This window comes from Xenopus tropicalis, chromosome 4 (assembly GCF_000004195.4).
Source record: "Xenopus tropicalis strain Nigerian chromosome 4, UCB_Xtro_10.0, whole genome shotgun sequence".
NCBI lineage: Eukaryota > Metazoa > Chordata > Amphibia > Anura > Pipidae > Xenopus > Xenopus tropicalis.
In genome coordinates, this window is record NC_030680.2 from 139435083 (window position 1) to 139455415 (window position 20333).

The following is a 20333-nucleotide window of genomic DNA, read 5'->3' on the forward strand; positions in this document are numbered from 1 at the left end:
TGTCACGGGCGACTAATCTCCCCGAACTACCATCCCACCAGCGAAAATGTAAGTCGCCGGTGGGATGGCAATTTACCCGGCCCCCCGCTGTGTCCTCACCCCTGGCAGCGAGAGGACTCAGTGGGGAGCAGGACGGGGGAGCTGCGAGGGAGGACGGACAGCGCGAGGACTCAGCGTTAAGTAGGAGGGAGGAGTTGGGAAGACGGACGGAGTGGGGGGGGAGCTGGAAAAGGTAGGACAGAGGGAGGACTCACCAGGCAGCCGGGGGAGGGCACTTGCGGAAGAAAATGCAGGAGTGGGTCATAGTTTGACGGGGGGGGTGGTTGTGGTCCGACCCCCAAACAGTCTGAGGGGCCATTGAACTGGCCCCTTGGTAAAGAAGTTTGAGGACCCCTAGTCTTGTGTATACCACTTAGATAATATACAACTATTTACAACATAGTTATAAAAATGAAATCTAACAAAACATATTTTCAATGAGTATTAACACATTCACTATATGCCAACATGAGCTCACAAAATACAGGTATCGGACCCCTTATCTGGAAACCCATTATCCAGAAAGTTCTGAAATACAGAAAGGCCGTCTCCCATAGACTCCATTGTAATCAAGTAATTCACGTTTTTAGAAAAGATTTCCTTTTTCTCCGTAATAATAAAACAGTACTTGTACTTGATCCCAACTAAGATATAATTACCCCTTATTGGGGGCAGAACAGCCCTATTGGGTTTATTTAATGGTTAAATGATTCCCTTTTCCCTGTAATAATAAAACAGTACCTGTACTTGATCCCAACTAAGATATAATTACCCCTTATTGGGGGCAGAACAGCCCTATTGGGTTTATTTAATGGTTAAAGGATTCCCTTTTCTCTGTAATAATAAAACAGTACCTGTACTTGATCCCAACTAAGATATAATTACCCCTTATTGGGGGCAAAACAATCCTATTGGGTTTAAATAATCTTTTTTAGTAGACTTAAGGTAGGAGATCCGAATTACGGAAGGACCCCTTATCCGGGAAACCCCAGGTCCCAAGCATTCTGGATAACGGGTCCCATACCTGTACTGTATTTTTTATTCTTGTACTATAGGAGTTTTTCTGTGCTTTCCATATAGCCTTTAGACCTCCGCTTTGCAGCGTACCACTGTTTGAGGGAGAAAGGTCGGCACCGAGATCCAATTATATTGCAGACCGCCAAACAAGATTTTCACAGAGTCCGACATTATATCTAAGAGGTAGCTTTCACGATCCTCAGATTTGGGCACCCATTCGCTCTCTTCTACTTTGTTAAAGGTATCCCCAGTGTTCAAATTGGATAATTCTGGCCATATTACAGAGGTCTGCTCTCTGGGCACATTGCGATTGTATGAAAGAGCCGCCAGTATAGTACGCGCATATAGTTCATCAATACTCAAAGGTAAATGTTCCGACTGGCATTTCTCAATTGTCCTGTAAAAAGCCTCCAAATCTCTGGTGTGACAGAAGGTTTCTGTCTTTGAAATATCATCCAGCAGAAGGGGATCGTTGATTATTTCAGCCAGGGCTGCATGGGCAGGGTGATCTGAATGGATCCACTCTGTGTTCTTTTCTTCCATTTTTGAAATCCTTTCATGCTGGCACTTTTGGTAAAGTTTAAGGGACGGAAAATGGTGCACATTTGCAACATGGAAGAGAACCGACTTCCATTTATCAATCAAAAGATTAACATTCTGTTTGCAGGTTTGGGCGGACCACCAGAGATGGTTTGTGATGGCAGGAATCCATCTGGCTATGCTCCCACATTTCCTTTTCTTGCTCGTCTCCTCTAGTCTTTGAGCAACGATCTTGCAAAGCTGCCAAACATCCAGCTGGTGTTCAATATGTGGATATTTTATCTCCATAAGTTTTCTGATTCCGACATGCTGATCGGTGGCAATTATTTTCACGTTAACCTTGCCATAAATTAGTTGATCAAGACAAATTTGCAATGCTTCTTTGCCAATATCTCCTAATATACTTTCTGGACCAAAGTGTTCAGGTTTGAAAGAGACAATTTTTTTGGACATTACATCCATCATGGAATACATACAGTACTTATTGAAATGCCCAAGATTGATGACCTGCCTACCTGTTGCTAGCGCAACTGGATTTTCTGCCAATTCCGCTTTTATTTTACCTTCTTCCAGCCTCCACTGAGAGTCCACTGCTGGAAAAAGATACGCCTTTTGATATTCATGGTATGTCTTAGGTGAGCTTGCTGGTATTCCAAAAATATGAAACATTTCTAGAACTTTCTTTAATGAAACACTGCTTAGTAGAATCGTAGAGGCCATTAAAACATTGCCAATGGATATATTTCCAAACACTGGTTGTGCACTCCATACTAGTGAATTGTGACCACTGAGGCAAGTTAAATGCACAGTTAGCAAGCTTCCATCTACTTTTTTTTCAATGTGACTAACTGGTGCTTGACAAGGTGGCAATTGTGAGTGCTGGCAACGAACAAGAGAAAGTAATATATCCAAGGAGTCTTCAAACACTATAAATTTTTTCTGTTTTACAAAGTCTCTTTGCACAACAATTGCACTGGGCTCCTGAAATAGCCTACTCGGACAAACACCAAGAAATCTACCTGCTTGCTCCTGTACTGTTGGTCTAACCACATTCGATATGAAAGATTTGTTAATGGTTTTTTTAGTTGATTTTTTATGGTACAAATGGTCCATCTCAGCAGCCCAACCCTTTACTTCTTGAGATTCATTTTTAGTTTCAGTTTTTAAAACCTTTGTCTCTACTTGTGGATCAGTCTGTGTAGCAACATCTACTTGCATTGGCCAGTTGTATGTGTTGACTGAAGCGTCTCTTCGGAAAACCCTATCATCAGTTTGCGTATGCACGGTGACGAGTTTTGAAACTATACGTACAACAGCGGCAGAGGTAGATGGTACTTCATCTTCTACTCTCAGTCTCTTAGCTGGCGGTAATGATATCTGACTGCAAACAACAGCAGGTGGCAGTATTATTGGAAAAATTGTTGGGACGGCATTTGGTTTTAAGGTGGTTTTCGAACCCCTAGCCATATAGCTATCCCTTGTAAAGTGACACGAGCACATTCGGTAATTTGCTGTTTTCTTTCCTTTTAGAATTTTATCTGCAAGGACATCAATATCCCCCAAGTCCTGACCAGTCTGTAACAGCCAGTTCTTTATCAGATTTATATTATTTGGAAAAGGGTGAAGGACGACATCTGGGTATTGGATCTTTTGTCCACTTTTGTGGCGACAACCCTTCACTATGCAATTTGGCATTTTAACAGCACCTAAAATATGAAAGTAAACATTTTAAAATGTTTCAGTTTATGGTACAGGTATAGGACCCATTATCCAGAATGCTCAGGACCAAGGGTATTCTGGATAAGGGGTCTTTCCGTAATTTGGATCTCAATACCTTAAGTCTACTAAAAAATCAATAAAACATTAATTAAACCCAATAGGATTGTTTTGCATCCAATAAGGATTATTTATATCTTAGTTGGGATCAATTACAAGGTACTGTTTTATTTTCACATAGAAAAAGGAAATCAGTTTTAAAATTCTGAATTATTTGATTAAAATGGAGTCTATGGGAGACGGGCTTTCCGTAATTCGGAGCTTTCTGGATAACGGGTTTCCGGATAAGGGGTCCGATACCTGTATTTTAATTAACCCATGGCTAGTTCAAATGAGCCAGTCGTTTTCAAGTGTAAAATAAACAATTATATTTGGTAATGGTTTACTAATAATGACTTTACTAACAGTACTAGCTTTATAAAAGCCAACTGGAAGACATTTTGGTAACATGGTTCAGAAATAACTTCCTATTTACATTCAGTGGAGTCACCAGAAATATGACATTACTTGAAAACAAGGGAAAGCCATGTTTTACGGTAATAATTGACTTAAGTAATGGGGTGGCCGACAGGTTTGTAAATACACTAAATGATACCTTTTTATTTCAGGTAGTTCAGGAACCTACTAGAAAAGATACTCTTTTAGATATGCTAATAATTAATAATACCGAATTTATCTCTAGCATTTGCGTGGGTGAGCATTTAGGGAACAGTGATCATAACATGAAAATCCTTTAGGATTATATTGCAGAGACAATTGTGTAAGAGAGTAACGAAAACACTCATTTTCCTTTTAAGCGCGCAAACGTTGGCAGTATTCCTACAATATATTAAATGGGAACAACTCTTCAAGAGGTTAAACACAGAATGAAAATGGAAGGTGTTTAAAAATGCTGCTTAACAAATATAATGTTTAGGTTAGTATATTCCCCTAGCAAGCAAGGAAAGGATAGAAGCATTAGCGTTGAGGTTTTTAAGGAAAAACAAACATTTAAGGCAGTGGTTCTCAACCTTCCTAATGCCACAACCCTTTAAAACAGTTCCTCATGTTGCGGTGACCCCCCAACCATAAAATTATTTTCGTTGCTACTTCATAACTTACCTCCAAAACTGCTGCTTTTAACAGAGTAGCAGCTTTCTACACAGTAGCTGCTCTCTACACGTGTGACTGGTCCGCATAAATACATTATGGTGCCAACACTGTCACATACACTTGTATTTGTACGGGGTGTATGTGATGGGGTTGGCGCGATGATGTCATCACCCAGGGTATATGGGCGGACCCGCCTGGACACGGATAGAGGAGCGGTGTCTCAGTTCCTAAGACCATGAGAAATAAGTGTTTTCTGATGGTCTTAGGCGACCCCTGTGAAAGGGTCGTTCGACCTCCAAAGGGGTCCTGACCCACAGGTTGAGGACCCCTGATTTAGGGCATTCGAGTTAGCAGGGACATCTATGACGTTATAGATTAAGAAAGCCAATAAAGCAATCAGACATGCTAAAACAGGGAATGAAAAGGGCATTGTAGCGAGTGGTAAAATAAATTCAAAATTGTTTTTAAATATGTAAATAGTAAAAAAAATTAAGCAGGAAGGGATGGAACCCTTAGTAATAGAGGAAGGTAGGAGGAACTGGTAGATGAGCACAAAGAAAAGCAGAAATTTTGAACATTTCTGAGTAATCAGTTAATAAAGGCTTTCCTTTTTAATAGATACGATTATAATAATATAACTATTGACGGACGGTGACTCAGGAGGAAACAAGAGAGATTAATGTTAAAGTAAACAAAGGTCCAGGACTGGATACTATTTGTCCCTGGGAACTAAATAAGCTTAGCTCTGTGATTGTCAAACCTCTACTTTATTTACCAGGACTCATTGAGGTCTGGCATAGCCCCAAGAGACTGGTGAATTGCTAATGTAGTTCCGTTATATAAAAAAGGATCTCAGCCTGAAAGCAATAGGCCTGTTGAGCTAAGGCCACACAGTGCAGATCCTCAGCCTGCGGATGAGCACAGGATAAGAATCTGACATCAGTGGTAGGAAAGCAAGTGTAGTAATAAGGGATAGGATAGTTGAGTACATTGCAAATCACAATACTATTGGTTTATGCCAGCATGATTTTTTTATGTAACAGATCTTGCCAGACAAATTAAATTTCCTTCTAAGGGCCGTGACAGACGGGAAGATTAGTCGCCCGCGACAAATCTCCCTTGTCACGGGCGACTAATCTCCCCGTCCAACACGGCCCTTAGATGTTGTAAATAGAGATATAGACACTGCTGTGGCAGTTGACTTCATTTACACAGAAGGGTACTGTTTAAATGAATGATAACTGGCTTGGAAATTAATATTTGTAACTGGATAGAAAACTGTCTGAAGGAGAGATTACAAAGAGTGGTGGTAAATGGATTACTTTCTATTTGCACCAGTGTTGTTAGTGACCCTTTGCTTTTTAATTTGTTTATTCTTTAGGTTGGAATTGTAAGTACTCTCTTATTTTTTATGATTAATTGTACCAAATTCAAGATGTTGCCGGTTTGCAGTGCAATTTGACTAAATTAAAAACTGGGTAGCAATGAAGTTCAATGTGTCTAAATGCAAGGTTATGCACTTTGGTAGAAAGAACATAAATGTAAATTATGCACTAAATGGTAGTGTGTTGGGGGCTTATCAAAGAGGGATTTGGGGATTTTTATGAATAAACTAACTCTAGCCAGAGACACTAAAGAATAAAAGGGATGAGAACATAATTCTTCCTCTTTATAGGTCCCTGGTAAGGCCTCACCGTGAGTATGGGGGGCAGTTTTGGGCTCCAGTCCTTAAGAAGGATATTAATGAGCTGGAGAGAGTGCAGAGACTGCAACTAAACTGGTAAAGGGAATGGAAGGGTTAAACTATGAGGTTACACCGTCAGGGTTGGGGTTGTATTCACTTGAAAAAAAGGTGCTTGCGAGGGGACATGATTACTCTGTACAAGTACATTAGAGGACACCCCTTTAGACTAAAGGAACTGAATTCACATTTGAAACAGGTAGCTGAATGCCCTGCCAAGTGATGCTGTAATGGCAGATTCTGTTATTGCCTATAAGAGGGGCCTGGATGAGTTCTTGAACAAGCAGAGTATCCAAGGCTATTGTGATACTAATATCTACATATAGGCATTGGTATACGTAGTTATATATTTGAGTGTATAGATAGGTTGGTATAAGTGTGTGGATATATTGAAGTTAAACTTGATGGCCCGGTCTTTTTTTCAACTCAAATAAAACTATATAATTGCAGCCTTCTGTTGTGATCATTTTTATCCTTGTGATAATTTCCACTGGATTTAATTGGAAGCAATCTGCAACAGCTTCAGGCCTTTTAATGGAATTAAATTGCCATTAAAAAAATACTCATACAATACTTACTTTAGTAGATTTTAGTGCAGTAGAATTTCTTTTTAGATTGAGTATTTCAGAGAATTTTTTCCACAAAGGCATCCATGCTGTAATCAAACAACGTTAGACAATTTTAGTATCTATTTCAAACAAAAAAATAAAACATGCAGCACTGCTTTTAAAAACACAGGCAGATTTCGTTCAGTTTTTACATTTTATTTTGAAAAGGAAGAGTAAAAGGGGGGACATAAAAATACTACATACTTTCATTGTTACTGTTATTATTACAGTTCCTGCGGTACAAAGTATTATATCCCCAACACCATCCTTTATATTTCCCCCATGCCTTTTACCCAACTAATCGAAGCTTAAACCTTTCTACAAAACATAAAACTACTAAATCTACTGAACACACACACGTTACTTTGAGCTCACAAAACACCTGATATTTTTTTCATTCTGAATCCTACAACACAATCCATTAAGGCACACATCTGGCTAAAAAGTGCTTACATTTGCTTCAATGGAAAATGTCACGAAGGGAAGGCTATTTTTTATTAGCTCAAAAATGCCCTGTTGACAATTGTGAAGCCAAAACCAGCTCACACTTACACTTCCTGGCATTTCCATTCAAGCAAATGGGTGAGAGAAAAGCATCCTTGGTGTAACATTATCCCTGCAGCAGAGCCTCAAGCAATGTAAGAGAGTTAGTTGTGCCACCCACCCTTTAGCCCTAAGGGTCGGACTGGGCCAGTGGGACCCCGGAACAAATCCCGCTAAAGGCCTGTTTCATGCTCAGGATATTCTTTGCTGTGATGGTAAGGACCTCCTCAGCCGGGGTGGTCCTTTGGTGACAGCCCTCAGTGTGCCCCAATACTGGCCTTAGTGAAACTCAAACAAGATAGAGTAGAACCAGTATGTGTCAGCCTGAGGCTAACTTAAAAATTAGAGGTCAAAAGTTAACTCCAGTTAGAGAACTCATTATTAGTTTCTGCAAAAATAATTACATTATCTATATAGATGTCATCACTCAGTATGGTAGTGTATAATCTAGAGTTGTGGCTAGAATTGTGTGGGTACAGTAAGAAAGGGTTTATATGTATGCAGTCATGGGCAAGAATGCTTAAGAATAAAATTTTATGAATGAATGAGTGGAATGAGAATGTGGAAGATAAGTAAAGTGTGTGTAGGATAGGGATTGTGAGCCTGAAGGGAAAGTGTGGGATGGGGAATCCAATGAGCTTACTTTGATAGTGTTTGTGTGTGCATCTATTGTATGCTCAAATGTAAGAGTAAGCATGAAAAACATGTACGTTTTCAAAGACCTCCCTTATGTAGTTATGTACAGTATATATGAAAACAAAATGACATTCTTTAAAAATATATTTTATAGCCGAGTCTAGAGGTAATACTTCCCTTAATAGAGCTACATACTGACTAAGTAATACTTACAGGCAAAGCCCTGTTCTGACTAATAAAACTAAAAGGCCTTGGAGCCCTTACAGTACAACCCCAACCCTTTGTGTTATTGCCCTTATGGGCTGCCCTGGTTCCGCAGAATTTGGGTGGCTGTATATTTACGGGAACCCGTACATATGAGATATTATTCTCTTCAGAAGTATTTGGTCTTAAAGTATAAGGAAACTTAAAATAACTGGTGGGTGCTAAAATGTTAGACAGACAGAAGAAAGAAGAGGATCACTCCCTCGCGGCTACCCTGGGCTGGTGAAAATGTCTAAATATGATGATGTATGGGCAAACTGGGTTTCTAACATCTCTACTAATCTCACCTAATTAACTTAGCTCCAAATGGGCCGAGTCTCCACATGGAATGAGAATCAGTGCAACGAGTAGCCCCGCAGTAAACTATGTAAATAGAGGTTGCCTTGAGACCTAACCCCCTTTCGAACCCAGATCTTTGTTGCATATTTGGCGAGGGGACGGAATTGGGGATTGTTTTTAATGCCATGAAATGCATATGTGACCCTACTGTACATGTCCCTCTGCTGTGAAATGATCATTTGAACTTTGTAACCCTACCTCATAACTCATTCCACTATGTGTTGTTATTTTATTTGGCTGTTTTTTTTTAACTTTTTATTTTCATTTACTGCTTTGTATTTATAAAAAATAAATCAATAAGAAGTGTGTTTAAAAAAAAAAAAAAAAAAGAACAAATAATGGCAAATGGGGCACTTTGGATGTTTTGAGCTCCACTTTTTCACAGCCCAAAATACTGCTCCCGCTGGCTTGCACAGCTGTTGCAGGAATTAAGTGCTTCTAGGTAACCATCACCTGAAAAGGGCAATTATCATGCACCAAATAGAGAATGCTACGGCACACTGCTTAGAACCCTGGTATAAGTAAAAGGGGTGTAAAGGTAAAAAGCCATACTGCATGTACTGCTTGTAAACCTAAACCTGCAATTATACTTCTTTTTAGGTTTAGAAGCAATACATGCAATATTGTTTTTGCCTTTATATCCCCTTTAAAGAATGTAACACAACTACTTTTTTAGTAAAAAAACAAACTTTCAGCCATTTCTCTGTGCCTGTACAAGCAGCACCACCAATGCCAACAAAATTAAGTTTAGAAAGCAAACATCAGCCATGTCTTAAGATTATCACATCTTTGTGCCACAAGCCATGTGATTCCCATAATCAGGATGTGATACAAATCAGGATTTTTGAGATGCACTTTGTGTAGCACTACCTTTAAAGGCATGAAAATAAAATACTTAAGAAAGGTGGTTCAAATAACTTAGTATGACCCATTCCTGGCAACCTGCAATTAGTTTTCATAATTTATTTTTTACAGTTTTTTTTTATTATTTGCCTTTCTTTTCTACATTTTTTTCCACATTTCAAATGGGGGTCACTGACCCCGGCAGAAACCATTGCTCTACGAGGCGAAGATGAAATTGTTATTGTAAAGTTCCCCATACACGGGCTGATTCTAGCTACCGATATTGGTCCCTTAGAGCGATTCGGCAGCTAATTGGCCCGTGTATGGGCACTACAGACGGGCCTTCCCAACCCATATCTGGCCTGAAATCATCCGGATATCGATTGGGCAGGTTAAAAAATCTAGTCGGATCGGGGACCGCATCGGCTCATTGATGCGGCCCCCGAACCGACTTTGCCTATACCCGTCGTTATAATCTGATCGTTTTGGCCCCAGGGCCAAACGATCTAATCAGCCTGGATTCTCCCGATATCGCCCACCCGTAGGTGGGGATATTGGGAGAAGATCTGCTCGCTTGGCAGATCTGAAGGTGTATGGGGACCTTTACTTTTTATTCCTTATCTTTCTTTCAGCCATTTATTCAACCCACTGCCTGGTTGCTAAGGTAAACAGGACCTTAGCAACCAGACAGCTGCTGAAATTCCAAACTGGAAAGCTGCTGAATGAAAAGCTAATTAACTGAAAAAACACAAAAAAATTTAAAATGAAAACCAACTGCAACATACAAAGGTCAACGTGCAAAGTTGCAGAGGTTTCACAATCAAAAACATTGTAATGCTGCTTAGGATATGGATTAAGATTAGCATTTGCTTAAAACAACCATGGTATTTTGGGATTTTTGTTGAATACTGACCAGGAACAAATGAACAAAAAATGCTTGACCTATAACCCCCAATGCCGCCATTTTGAGTCAAAGTATTGTTTAGAATATGCTATTATTGGATAACATTTGCAACAAGTAAAGTAAGTTTTGCTCCAAAAGTATTTGCAAATAATTTGCAATGGAATTTTTATTTGATTGTTTTGTTGTAGTCATCATGGCACATATTCAGTGTTGGTGTGCGCTGTTGTGTACAACATAATAAAACAATTACAAAACAAATCTAAATACAACTTTTTTTAAAAAAATGAAACTGTCAAACAACAATGGAACATTTTTTTCCAGTCTGGTTTCCATCTTGAAAAAACATTCTGAAGTCAGAATTTAACTCCCTTTATGTTCCAGTTCACCAAGCAAGATTTTCACAATTTGTGACGACATATCTAAAAAGTGACTTTCCGCAGCGTCTTCCTGTATGGTATCGAGAACCAGATCTCTTCTTTCCTCGGGGAAAACAATTTTGTGGGGGTTTTCTGCGTCCAATGGTGATTTCAATGGCCCCACTGAGGGCTGACCTCTGTCCAGATCCCGATTATAAGACAAAGCAGCCAGAGCAGTGCGCACATGTAAATCATCAGTAACGGATGATAAATGTCCTGACTGGTATTTCTCAATTTTGCTGTAAAATGCCTCCAAATATCTGGTGTGGCAGAATTTTTCTGCCTTGGCAATGTCATCCAGGAGAATGGGATCACTGATTATTTCGACCAGGGCTTCGTGAGCTGGATGGTTAAAAGGAATCCAGTTTGTTTCCTGTTGCTCCGTCTCTGAAATCCTTGCATGCTGACATTTTTTGTAAAATTTTAGCGACGGAAAACTATGTACGTTTGCAATATGAAAGAGAGCCGACTTCCATCTCTCCATGAAAACATCGACGTTTTGATTGCAGGTTTGGGAAGACCACCAGAGATGGTTTGTGATGGCAGGAATCCAATCGGCTATGATACTGCAATTCTTTTTCTTGCTAGCCTCCTCTAGTTTTCGACCAAGACATTTGCAAAGCTGCCAAATATCCAGCTGGTGTTCGATATGTGGATATTTTATCTCCATAAGTTTCCTGATTCCAACATGCTGATTGGTGGCAATTATTCTGATATCCAGTTTCTCATTAATTAGTTGATCAAGGCAGTCTTGGAATGTTTGTTTTTCAGTTTCCCATAATGTGTCTTCTGGACCAAAGTGTTTAATTTTGAAAGAGACAATTTTTTCAGAAATCACATCCATCATGGAATACATACAGTACTTACTGGAATGCCCAAGATTGATGACCTGCCTACCTGCTGCCAGTGCAACTGATTTTCCTGCAAATGTCTTTTTTATTCTGCCCTCTTCAAGCCTCCACTGAGAGTCCACTGCTGGAAAAACATAAGCCTTTTGATATTCGTGATATGTCTTGGACGAGATTGCTGGTATTCCAAAAACATTTAAGGTTTGTAGAGCTTTGTCTAATGCAGAACCACTTTGAAAAATTGCAGAGGCCATTAAAACATTGCCGATGGATACATTTCCAAACACTGGTTGGGCATTCCATACTAGTGATTTGTGACCCTTTAAGCAAGTTAAATGCACAGTTAGCAAGCTTCCATCTACTTTTTTTTCAATGTGACTAACTGGTGCTTCACAAGGTGGCGACTGTGAATGTTGGCAACGAACCAGAGTAAGCAGACTGTTCAATGAGTCTTCAAACACAAGATATTTTTTCTGTTTTACCAAGTGTCCTTGTTCTGTGTTTGTATTTAAACTACCTGACTCCTGAAATGGCCTACCTGGACAAAGACCAAATGATGCACCCCTTGGGTCAAGAGCATCGCCTGCTTCCTCCTGTTTTGTTGGCTCTTTGGTGGTTTGTTTAACTGATGTTTTCATGCTTGTTTTTATCGGTGCATCATATACTGGATACAAATAGTCTTTATCAGCATGCCAAATCTTTACCTCTTGAGATCTGCTGCTAGTTTCAGTTTTCATATCGTCGGTCTCTGCTGGAGCATCGGTCTGCGTAGCAACGCTGACAGTCACTGGGCAGTTGTATCTATTGACCCAGGGGTCATTTTTGAGAATTCTGTCATCAGTTTGTGTTTGTACTGTGACAAGTTTAGAAACTATACGTACAATAGTGGCAGAGGTAGATGGTGCTTCATCTTCTACTCTCATTCTCTTAGCTGTTGGCAATGATATCAGACTAGGAACAGAAGCAGCCGGTGGTAATGTATCAAAAATTGTTGGAACAGCATTTGGTTTTAAGGTGATTTTGGAGCCCTTAGCCATATAGCTATCTCTTGTAAAGTGACGTGAGCACATACGGAAGCTGGCGGTTTTATTTCCTTTCAGAATTTTCTCTGCAAAGGCATCAATATCCCCAAAGTCCTGACCAGTTTGTAACATCCAGTTCTTTATCATATGTATATTATTTGGAAAAGAATGAAGAACAACATCTGGATACAGGATCTTCTGTCCACTTTTGTGGCGACAACCTTTCACTATGCAACTGGGCATTTTCACAGCACCTAAAATAAGAAGAAAAAAAAGCAATTATTAAAAATTATGTTTATGATTATTAACAAGTGAGTTATTATTTGCATGCATTTAGAAATCACCAATATATTCAGCAAATATGCCAGCACCTTGTACTCCATAGGTTCACTGGAGATGCCAGAATGCCCAGTCCCTTGGAGTACAGAAAGCTGAAGAGTCGTTTATCTCTTGTATTGGTTAACAAATGTATTTTTGTATATAATCTGTATATTTAATGTATACACCCAGCTACTGTACAGTACTGCAAAGCATGTTGCTGACTTATAAATACATAAGGAGAGAAACCAATAGGGCATTAGCATCTCCCAGCTGGACCGGGGGGATTATGCAAGTTTAAGAGTGGCCAACGATGTATTTCTATAGGCTAGAAACATGTTGGTGTATCCTTCTGGACAATGACCATCTTAGGGACTGTATACAATAATAAGCTCAATGGAGAACACAGCTCAGCTTCACGATCCAGTAATTTGGAAAACTACCAAAAAAAGCCTTGGTCCCTATAAGGCAACTTGGCTTTTTTGTAACCAAAAGTTCCCAGTTGTTATCCCATTTAGGGGAACAGGAAGATCCAGGGGCGCTGCTGCCATAAGGCAAGTTGAGAAACTTGCCTCAGACAACAGTGCCACCAAAATTACCAGGGGTGGCAAAAATCCACTCCAGGTAAGTTTAAAAGCGAAATTTCTGAGGTGGTGCAGCATTAAAGGAGTCGTGTTAGGGCAACTCCGGTGTGAGAATCGCCCCGGGCAGATTTTCTCATACATGTATAAGTCTAAAACTCAAATGAAATGTAATGGTGGTAAAAGTGGTCCAGTACAATACTTACTCAATAGATATCAGTGAAGGGCAATCTTCTTGTTTATATTCATCAGATGATTTGTTTCACAAAACAGTTAATACTGTAATCAAGCAACATTAGGCTTTTCTCTGCCTGCGTATAAACAGGCTGAGAAAAGGCTGGTCCACGGAAATGAGAAATGATTCATTTTTGCACTGTGATCCAATCCATGTGCGGGCTGATGGGACGTCGTTGTGCACTGAGATCATGAAGCATATTGGCCTTTTCTCTGCCTGTGTAGCAACGCAGGTGGAAAAAAAGTCTAGTGGGCCATTGGCCTAAAATTGTAAAGTTACATTTATTAAAAAAAAAAAAAAAACAGTATATCAATATCAATACACCTGGTTCTTCTGCAGTCTGAATGCAACAACTTCATACTTCAGAGCTGAATTGTGACCCAGGCATCACACAAGGGCTAGTAGTAGGATCGTTTCTTAATAGAGGAAAATGAACTCCCAGGCTTGTCTTAAGACCAGTCTCAATTTTGAAACAACAACCCAAGTTGGAGTAAGAAATACTTGAGCTTAAGTTGGTATTTCTAAAGCTAGATGAGACCCTATGAACCAGCAACAGTTTAATGAATATGTGGGTAACGGAGTATTTTATGAAATATTGGGCATTATTTTTCCAGGGTGTGTGTATGAGATGTCACTGTGTGTGCAAAAGTGCAAGGTATAATTGTGTAATTGTGCAAGAATGTATCAGCATTAATGTAAATGTTTTTGTGCAAGTATACACTTCGATTTATTTGGCGATCGATTGGGATCATAAGGCTAATGCCACACGATGCGTATGGCGTATATCAGAATACCTGAGAATACCTATGCCTGCACCCGAATGAATGGAATACACTCGGGTGCAGGCACACGTAGGCGAAATCCGCAAAAAAGCGCAAGACTGCATTTTCTCGCGTTTTTATGCGGATATCGGCTACATGTGCCCACACGCCAGTGTATTCCGTTCATTCGGGTGCAGGCACAGGTAGGAGGAAATGGGGCGTATGGCGCATATTTTCAGCAAGCATTTTTTGGCTTGCGCATGTTATGGCAATAGCCTAATGCTGGTCTATGCAGACATGTAGGTAGAGAATTGCATCAACACAGTGACTGGATTTTCTTACCAGCCACATCAATTGGGCAGGCTGTTGGGAAATCCCCACACACACAGGTTTGGCTAACAATCTGGAGGAGACAATATCAGCCCACGAATGGCCAATTTACTTGCTCTATTTACTGTGCAGATAGATAATAAGATAGATAGATAGACAGACAGACAAATAATAAGATATGTAATACACATATTTGCTAATATATTTGACCCTTGATGCCAGAAAATGTTTTAAATTCCAAAAGAGAGCTGCCGAACAAAACAACAAATTTAAAAATCACACAAAAAAAGTTGTTAAAAAAAAAAAATATCACTGGCGTATATCAAGTGTGTCAAACAGAAGTAGTCATACAGAATGCATGACAAACATGGTATAAACATGGTTTTCTTTTAGTGCAAAATGTGAAAGAGAAATTAGAGCATGTTTATCAAAAGGCCATAGCATTCATATTGCTGTTCAACTCCTGCGGCCCCAAAGAAAGCCCTCTACCCACATTGTAATTCCCCTACTGTCCTCATCATATCCCACCAAGGTTACTACCCACCTCTCCCCCTTCAATCAATTAAGCTCTGCGAGAGAAAATAAAACAAACACTGTATAGTGAATAGGAGTCCCTATTAATTTTTTAGGGCTCTGGCACACGGGGAGATTAGTCGCCCGCGACAAATCTCCCTGTTCGCGGGCGACTAATCTCCCCGAAATGCCATCCCACCGGCGAAAATGTAAATCGCCAGTGGGATGGCATATGCCTTGAGAGGAAACTTCCACGATATCACTGAAATCGCGCGCCGCGTATGCCATCCCACCGGCGATTTACATTTTCGCCGGTAGGATGGCATTTCGGGGAGATTAGTCGTCCGCGAACAGGGAGATTTGTCGTGGGCGACTGATCTCCCCGTGTGCCAGAGCCCTAAAAAATGAATCCCCTTCAATTGTCCCTAATACTTAAGGGCAAAGACAACATATGGGGGGGGAAGGGGTGGAGACAACATTTCAGGCACCCTCAGTTGTATACCATTATTAACTTTTCCCTGCAACATAAATATCAGGAAATGTAATATATTGTGTATGTGACCCTGGAAAAACATCTTACACAGGGGGACCACTAGCTGGGTGCAATGGTTAGTCCTGCTGCCTCGCAGTGCTGGGCTCAAGTCCAACCATGCCATTATATGCTTCTCGTAATTCGGAGATTTCCGGATAACAGATCCCATTCCTGGGTTCACCGTTACCAACCCTGGATGCTTCAACAAAGCAACATTCTATTCATTTACACATACTTTTCCAAAGGGGGACGCTCCCTTAAATGATTATGAAAGACGAGGCACCCGTATCTAGCCGTACATTTCTAGCCAGCAACATTTGCAGGGACAGAGTAGGGCTGGGCGATATACCGTTTAATACCGAATACCGGTGTTTTTTTTTTTTTTAAACTATATTCATTTTTCAGATACCGCAATACCGGGGTGTCAGGGTACTCACCCGTGCGGCCCGGTCTCGCGCGCCTCCTTGCGTGCACGTCCCGTTGTCCGCGGGACGTTGCGCATGCACGTGCGTCAAAGTGCGTGTACATGTCAAAGCGTGCACGTCCGCGACGCGCCGGTTCTGCGCATGTGTGGGGGGTATTTAAAGCTATCAAACGCCTCCTCCTGTGCTATGTTGTCTGCGGCCTTGCCTGGGAAACTAAGCCTGCCTGATTTACCTTACGACGTTCTGTTGCCGATCCTTCGCTTGCCTGACTCTGATTTTCAATACTGCAGTAATTATTCTCTAATTTATTAGGAAATGGGGTTAACACCTAATCATGCATGGAAAAAAAAAAATACCGTCAAATACCGCGACACCGATATCATTTTGAAAAATACAGTGATATCAATTTTTGGTCATACCGCCCAGCTCTAGGACAGAGTGAAAACCAGGCACATCCCTGGAAGTGCTAAACAGTTTAACCCTTTCCCTGCCAATGATGTAACGCATATTCCTGGGTTCAAGGTTACATTATAGGAAAAGTGCATTGCCTGCCAACAAGCTTTTCCCAAAACACCCAGACTTGCCCCAGTCGCTGGCAGGGTAAGGGTTAAAAGCTGTGCCCACCCTATGTCAGCTTAAAACTCTCTTTGGGCATCACTTTTCGGCCATGCAGTGCTCACTCACCTTGGAGCCTGGACCATAAACGTGGTTTGATCTCTTACTTCAGTCCGGCAGCAGCGCTTTCCCACACTTCAGCCTCTCCCAGACTCCTGACAAATGAGATCAAACACTGGCCGTAAGAAACATGAAGTCTCTGAATGGAATGACCGACTGAATAACACTCCCTAATAGGAAGTGTAACAAGATGGCTTCCAGAGAGTTATAAGCAGGTCTAAAAAATGAGAGTAGCAATATGAACGCTGTGTAAAGGGGCATGAGAGCACCAAAATGGCTGCGGAGTACAAACATGGCTACCAGAGCTAAACCTTTTACCATCGTTTACCTCCCAGTATTATAAGCCCCATACCCTTGGATGCATTATGTCCGAGAAGCAATATAGTTTTAATTGTGTTTTACCTCAAAAAAATGCTGCACGGAGACTGCCTCACTGTCCGTGCAGCAATGAGGGATGGGCGTGTCCTTTCAGTCTCTCACAGGATTGGTCATAGTTGTGAGTGACAAGCCGAACTGTACAATAGCAGCCTAGCCTCATTCCTGTCACCTTCCTTCTGCTCTTAGCTCCCAGCCCAGCAAGCTGTGTCAAATTGTTGCTCCTCATGGTGTATAGTGGAGCTGCAGTGCAGTGCTATTGTATTCTCATTCCCATTGCTTTTATATCCACTTCTGCTGTGTATAACAGCCTCCTGTGGGACATTCCCTCTCCCCTAAAATAGCAATAGCTGTTCCTAGGGCAATGGCAGAGCTCTCAGCTTCTAATTGTAGTAGTGATTGGAGAATACAGAGCTGTTGACCCCTCCAATGTTGTTGGGAGTTAGCCTATTTTCACCGCCAGCTCCAAATTTTCTTTTTATTACACTTTTAATTCCCCTGGTTTTACAAACTGACCATTTTTCCAGAAAGCATGTGCAATAAGCATTCAATGGCGTGATAATTGCTGTGTGCGGCAATATGTGGCACATTTTTTCAATCAAGAATCAATTGAAGTCATAGTCCCCACACTGTGTGTGCACCCCTTGCTCCATGTTTCTCCGTTGATGTCACCCTCGACGGCATTGAGTGACATGGGCACATCGGATTTTACACGCAGATAGTGGAAAATCGGGGAAATTCTTTATAGCAGGGGTCTCCGACCTTTATTACCCATGAGCCACATTGAATTGTAAAAAGAGTTAGGGAGCAACACAAATGAAAAAAGTTCCTAGGGGTGCCAAATGAGGGCTTTGATTGGATATTTGGTAGCCCTATGTGGCAACCAAAACTTGCCCCATAGCCAGGAATTCAAAAATAAGCACCTGCTTTGAGGCCACTGGGAGTAATATCAAAGGGTGTGGTGATACAACATGTTCGAGTCGCTGGTTGAAAATCTCTGCTTTATAGTGACGCAAGGCCGGGGGAGGGAGACCAAAATCAGATAACTTCTTGGAAAATAGGGAGAGCTAATAGGTTTGCAATAGCGCACACTGGAATCATATTGTGCAATTTCCTGTGGGTGACAAAGCCATTGCACTAAAGTTGACCATACACAAATAGGTCCACTGTTTTGGCGAGGTCACTGAATGAGCAGATCTATTCCCACATTGGCCACCTGTGTGCAGGGCCATATTGGGCTGATTCAATTGTTGGACCAGGGCCAATGGTCACATCCAAAGACGGGTCTCTGTCAGGGGCACCAATTTGTTCCTTGTCCACGGGGATATTCAAGCCAGCCTAATAGGTATCTGGTTGATGTTCTGATGTATGTGGCCCATATATTGAGCTTGTATATAGGAAGAATAATGATTTGTGGTCCTCCTTCTGTCAGTTAATCACAATTACCTTTAACTGTAAAGGAAAAGGAAAGGCATTTTGGCATTTTTTTGCCAACAGATTGTCACAATAGTGCAAGAACACTATATTTATTCTGCAGAAAGCTTTACTATACCTGAGTAAACAGCCTAAGGAACTCTCTCTGTTAGTTTAAGATAACAGCTGCAGTTTTAGCTTGGTCTCCATAGCTTCAGTGCTGCATCTCTAGCTGCTGGTAGTCACACAGCACAGTTGGGAGAGGGAGAGATGGGAGGAGGAGGAGAAGGGAAGAGGAGAGAGGAGCAAACTGAGCAGACTCGTGCTGTGCCCTGAAGGATTTTTTCTGAGAGTCTGACAAAGAAGAACATGTGAACCCAAAAGAAAAAAATAAATCCTTTGATAGAGGACTCAGCTTTTCAGTGCAGCATTTCTGTGTGAGTGTTTATGGCTTTATTTAAATAGACCTTTCTGATAAAGCTTACTTTACCTTTCCTTCAGTGTAACGGAGAGGTTGAATCTGCTTTATAATGAATGTTTGTGTGAGCCTTTATATAGCTGTGCTCAGCACTGCTGTTCTCCTCTTTTTTATTCGCTATGCAATGTATATATAATTATTCCTAATTAAATGCTTTAAAAGACCCAGAGTGCAGAGTCCAAAGGAGGTTGCAGAGAGAGCTATTGCGATCTTTGCACTAGTAAAGTAGAATTTGTGATTAAAAAAACAAAAATTCAGCTCTTAAGGTCCCCATACATGGGACGATTATAGTTGCCGATATCGGTCCATTGGAGCAACACGGCAGCTTATCGGCCCACGTTGGGACAGAAGCGAGGGGCCTGGCCAGATATCGATCGGCCAGGTTAAAAAAATCCAGTCGGATCGGGGACCGCATCGGCTCGTTGATGCGGTCCCCGAACCGACTGCCCCATTACCGCGTGTAGAATTCGATCGTTTGGCCCCAGGGCCAAACGATCAAACTCGCCTACATGCCTCCCCGATATCGCTAACCTGTAGGTGGGGATAATGGGTGAATATCTGCTCGCTTGGCAACATCGCCAAGCGAGCGGATCTGCCCGTGATATGGCCAGCTTTAGGGTGAAGACACACAGAGCTACTAGTAGCAGCTATTTGTCACAGCTACAAAAATAGACAATGCTGATCATTTACTGATAATTGTCTCTACGTGTGTTTTAGTATTGTATTGTATTATAGTATTGTCTATGGCAGGGTAATTTCTGGCGTTTAGTAGCCATGACAAGTAGCTGCTACTAAGTAGCTCCATGTGTATTTACCCTTAAAGTTAATTTCTCACCTTGCCTCGTGGCAGGAGCAGCCCTGGGAAAAATGTAGGTTCTTTTGTAGCTATTGAAAGGAGATCAGGAGGTCTGCTAGTGAGGTCTGATGTGCCCAGTGTATTTGCCAAGGTGTTAAAGTTGGGCCACAGCTGTGGAGCAGTGCAGCTGCATTTTTTTAGGCTTTTTCAGAAAAAAAAACTTTGCCTTCAAATGACTTTCGTAACCCAGTTCATATCCACCTACAGAGATGA

The 20333-nt window shown here is 41.1% G+C and overlaps 1 protein-coding gene across 8 annotated transcripts in view; it reads right to left on the reverse strand.

Moving 5' to 3' along the window:
- Positions 1–17837, reverse strand: part of ccdc51 (coiled-coil domain containing 51) — a 30179-nt gene extending 12342 nt beyond the window's left edge. The window contains exons 1-4 of one of the 8 annotated variants that reach the window (XM_012960632.3): positions 17401–17837; positions 17008–17093; positions 6784–6860; positions 1009–3302 (exon numbers count right to left, since the gene is read on the reverse strand). In XM_012960632.3, coding sequence (XP_012816086.1) covers positions 1123–3291 — 2169 coding nt within the window. In that variant the 5' untranslated portion in view covers positions 3292–3302; positions 6784–6860; positions 17008–17093; positions 17401–17837 and the 3' untranslated portion in view covers positions 1009–1122. 8 annotated transcript variants of the gene reach the window in all.
- Positions 17838–20333: the final 2496 nt, after the last annotated feature.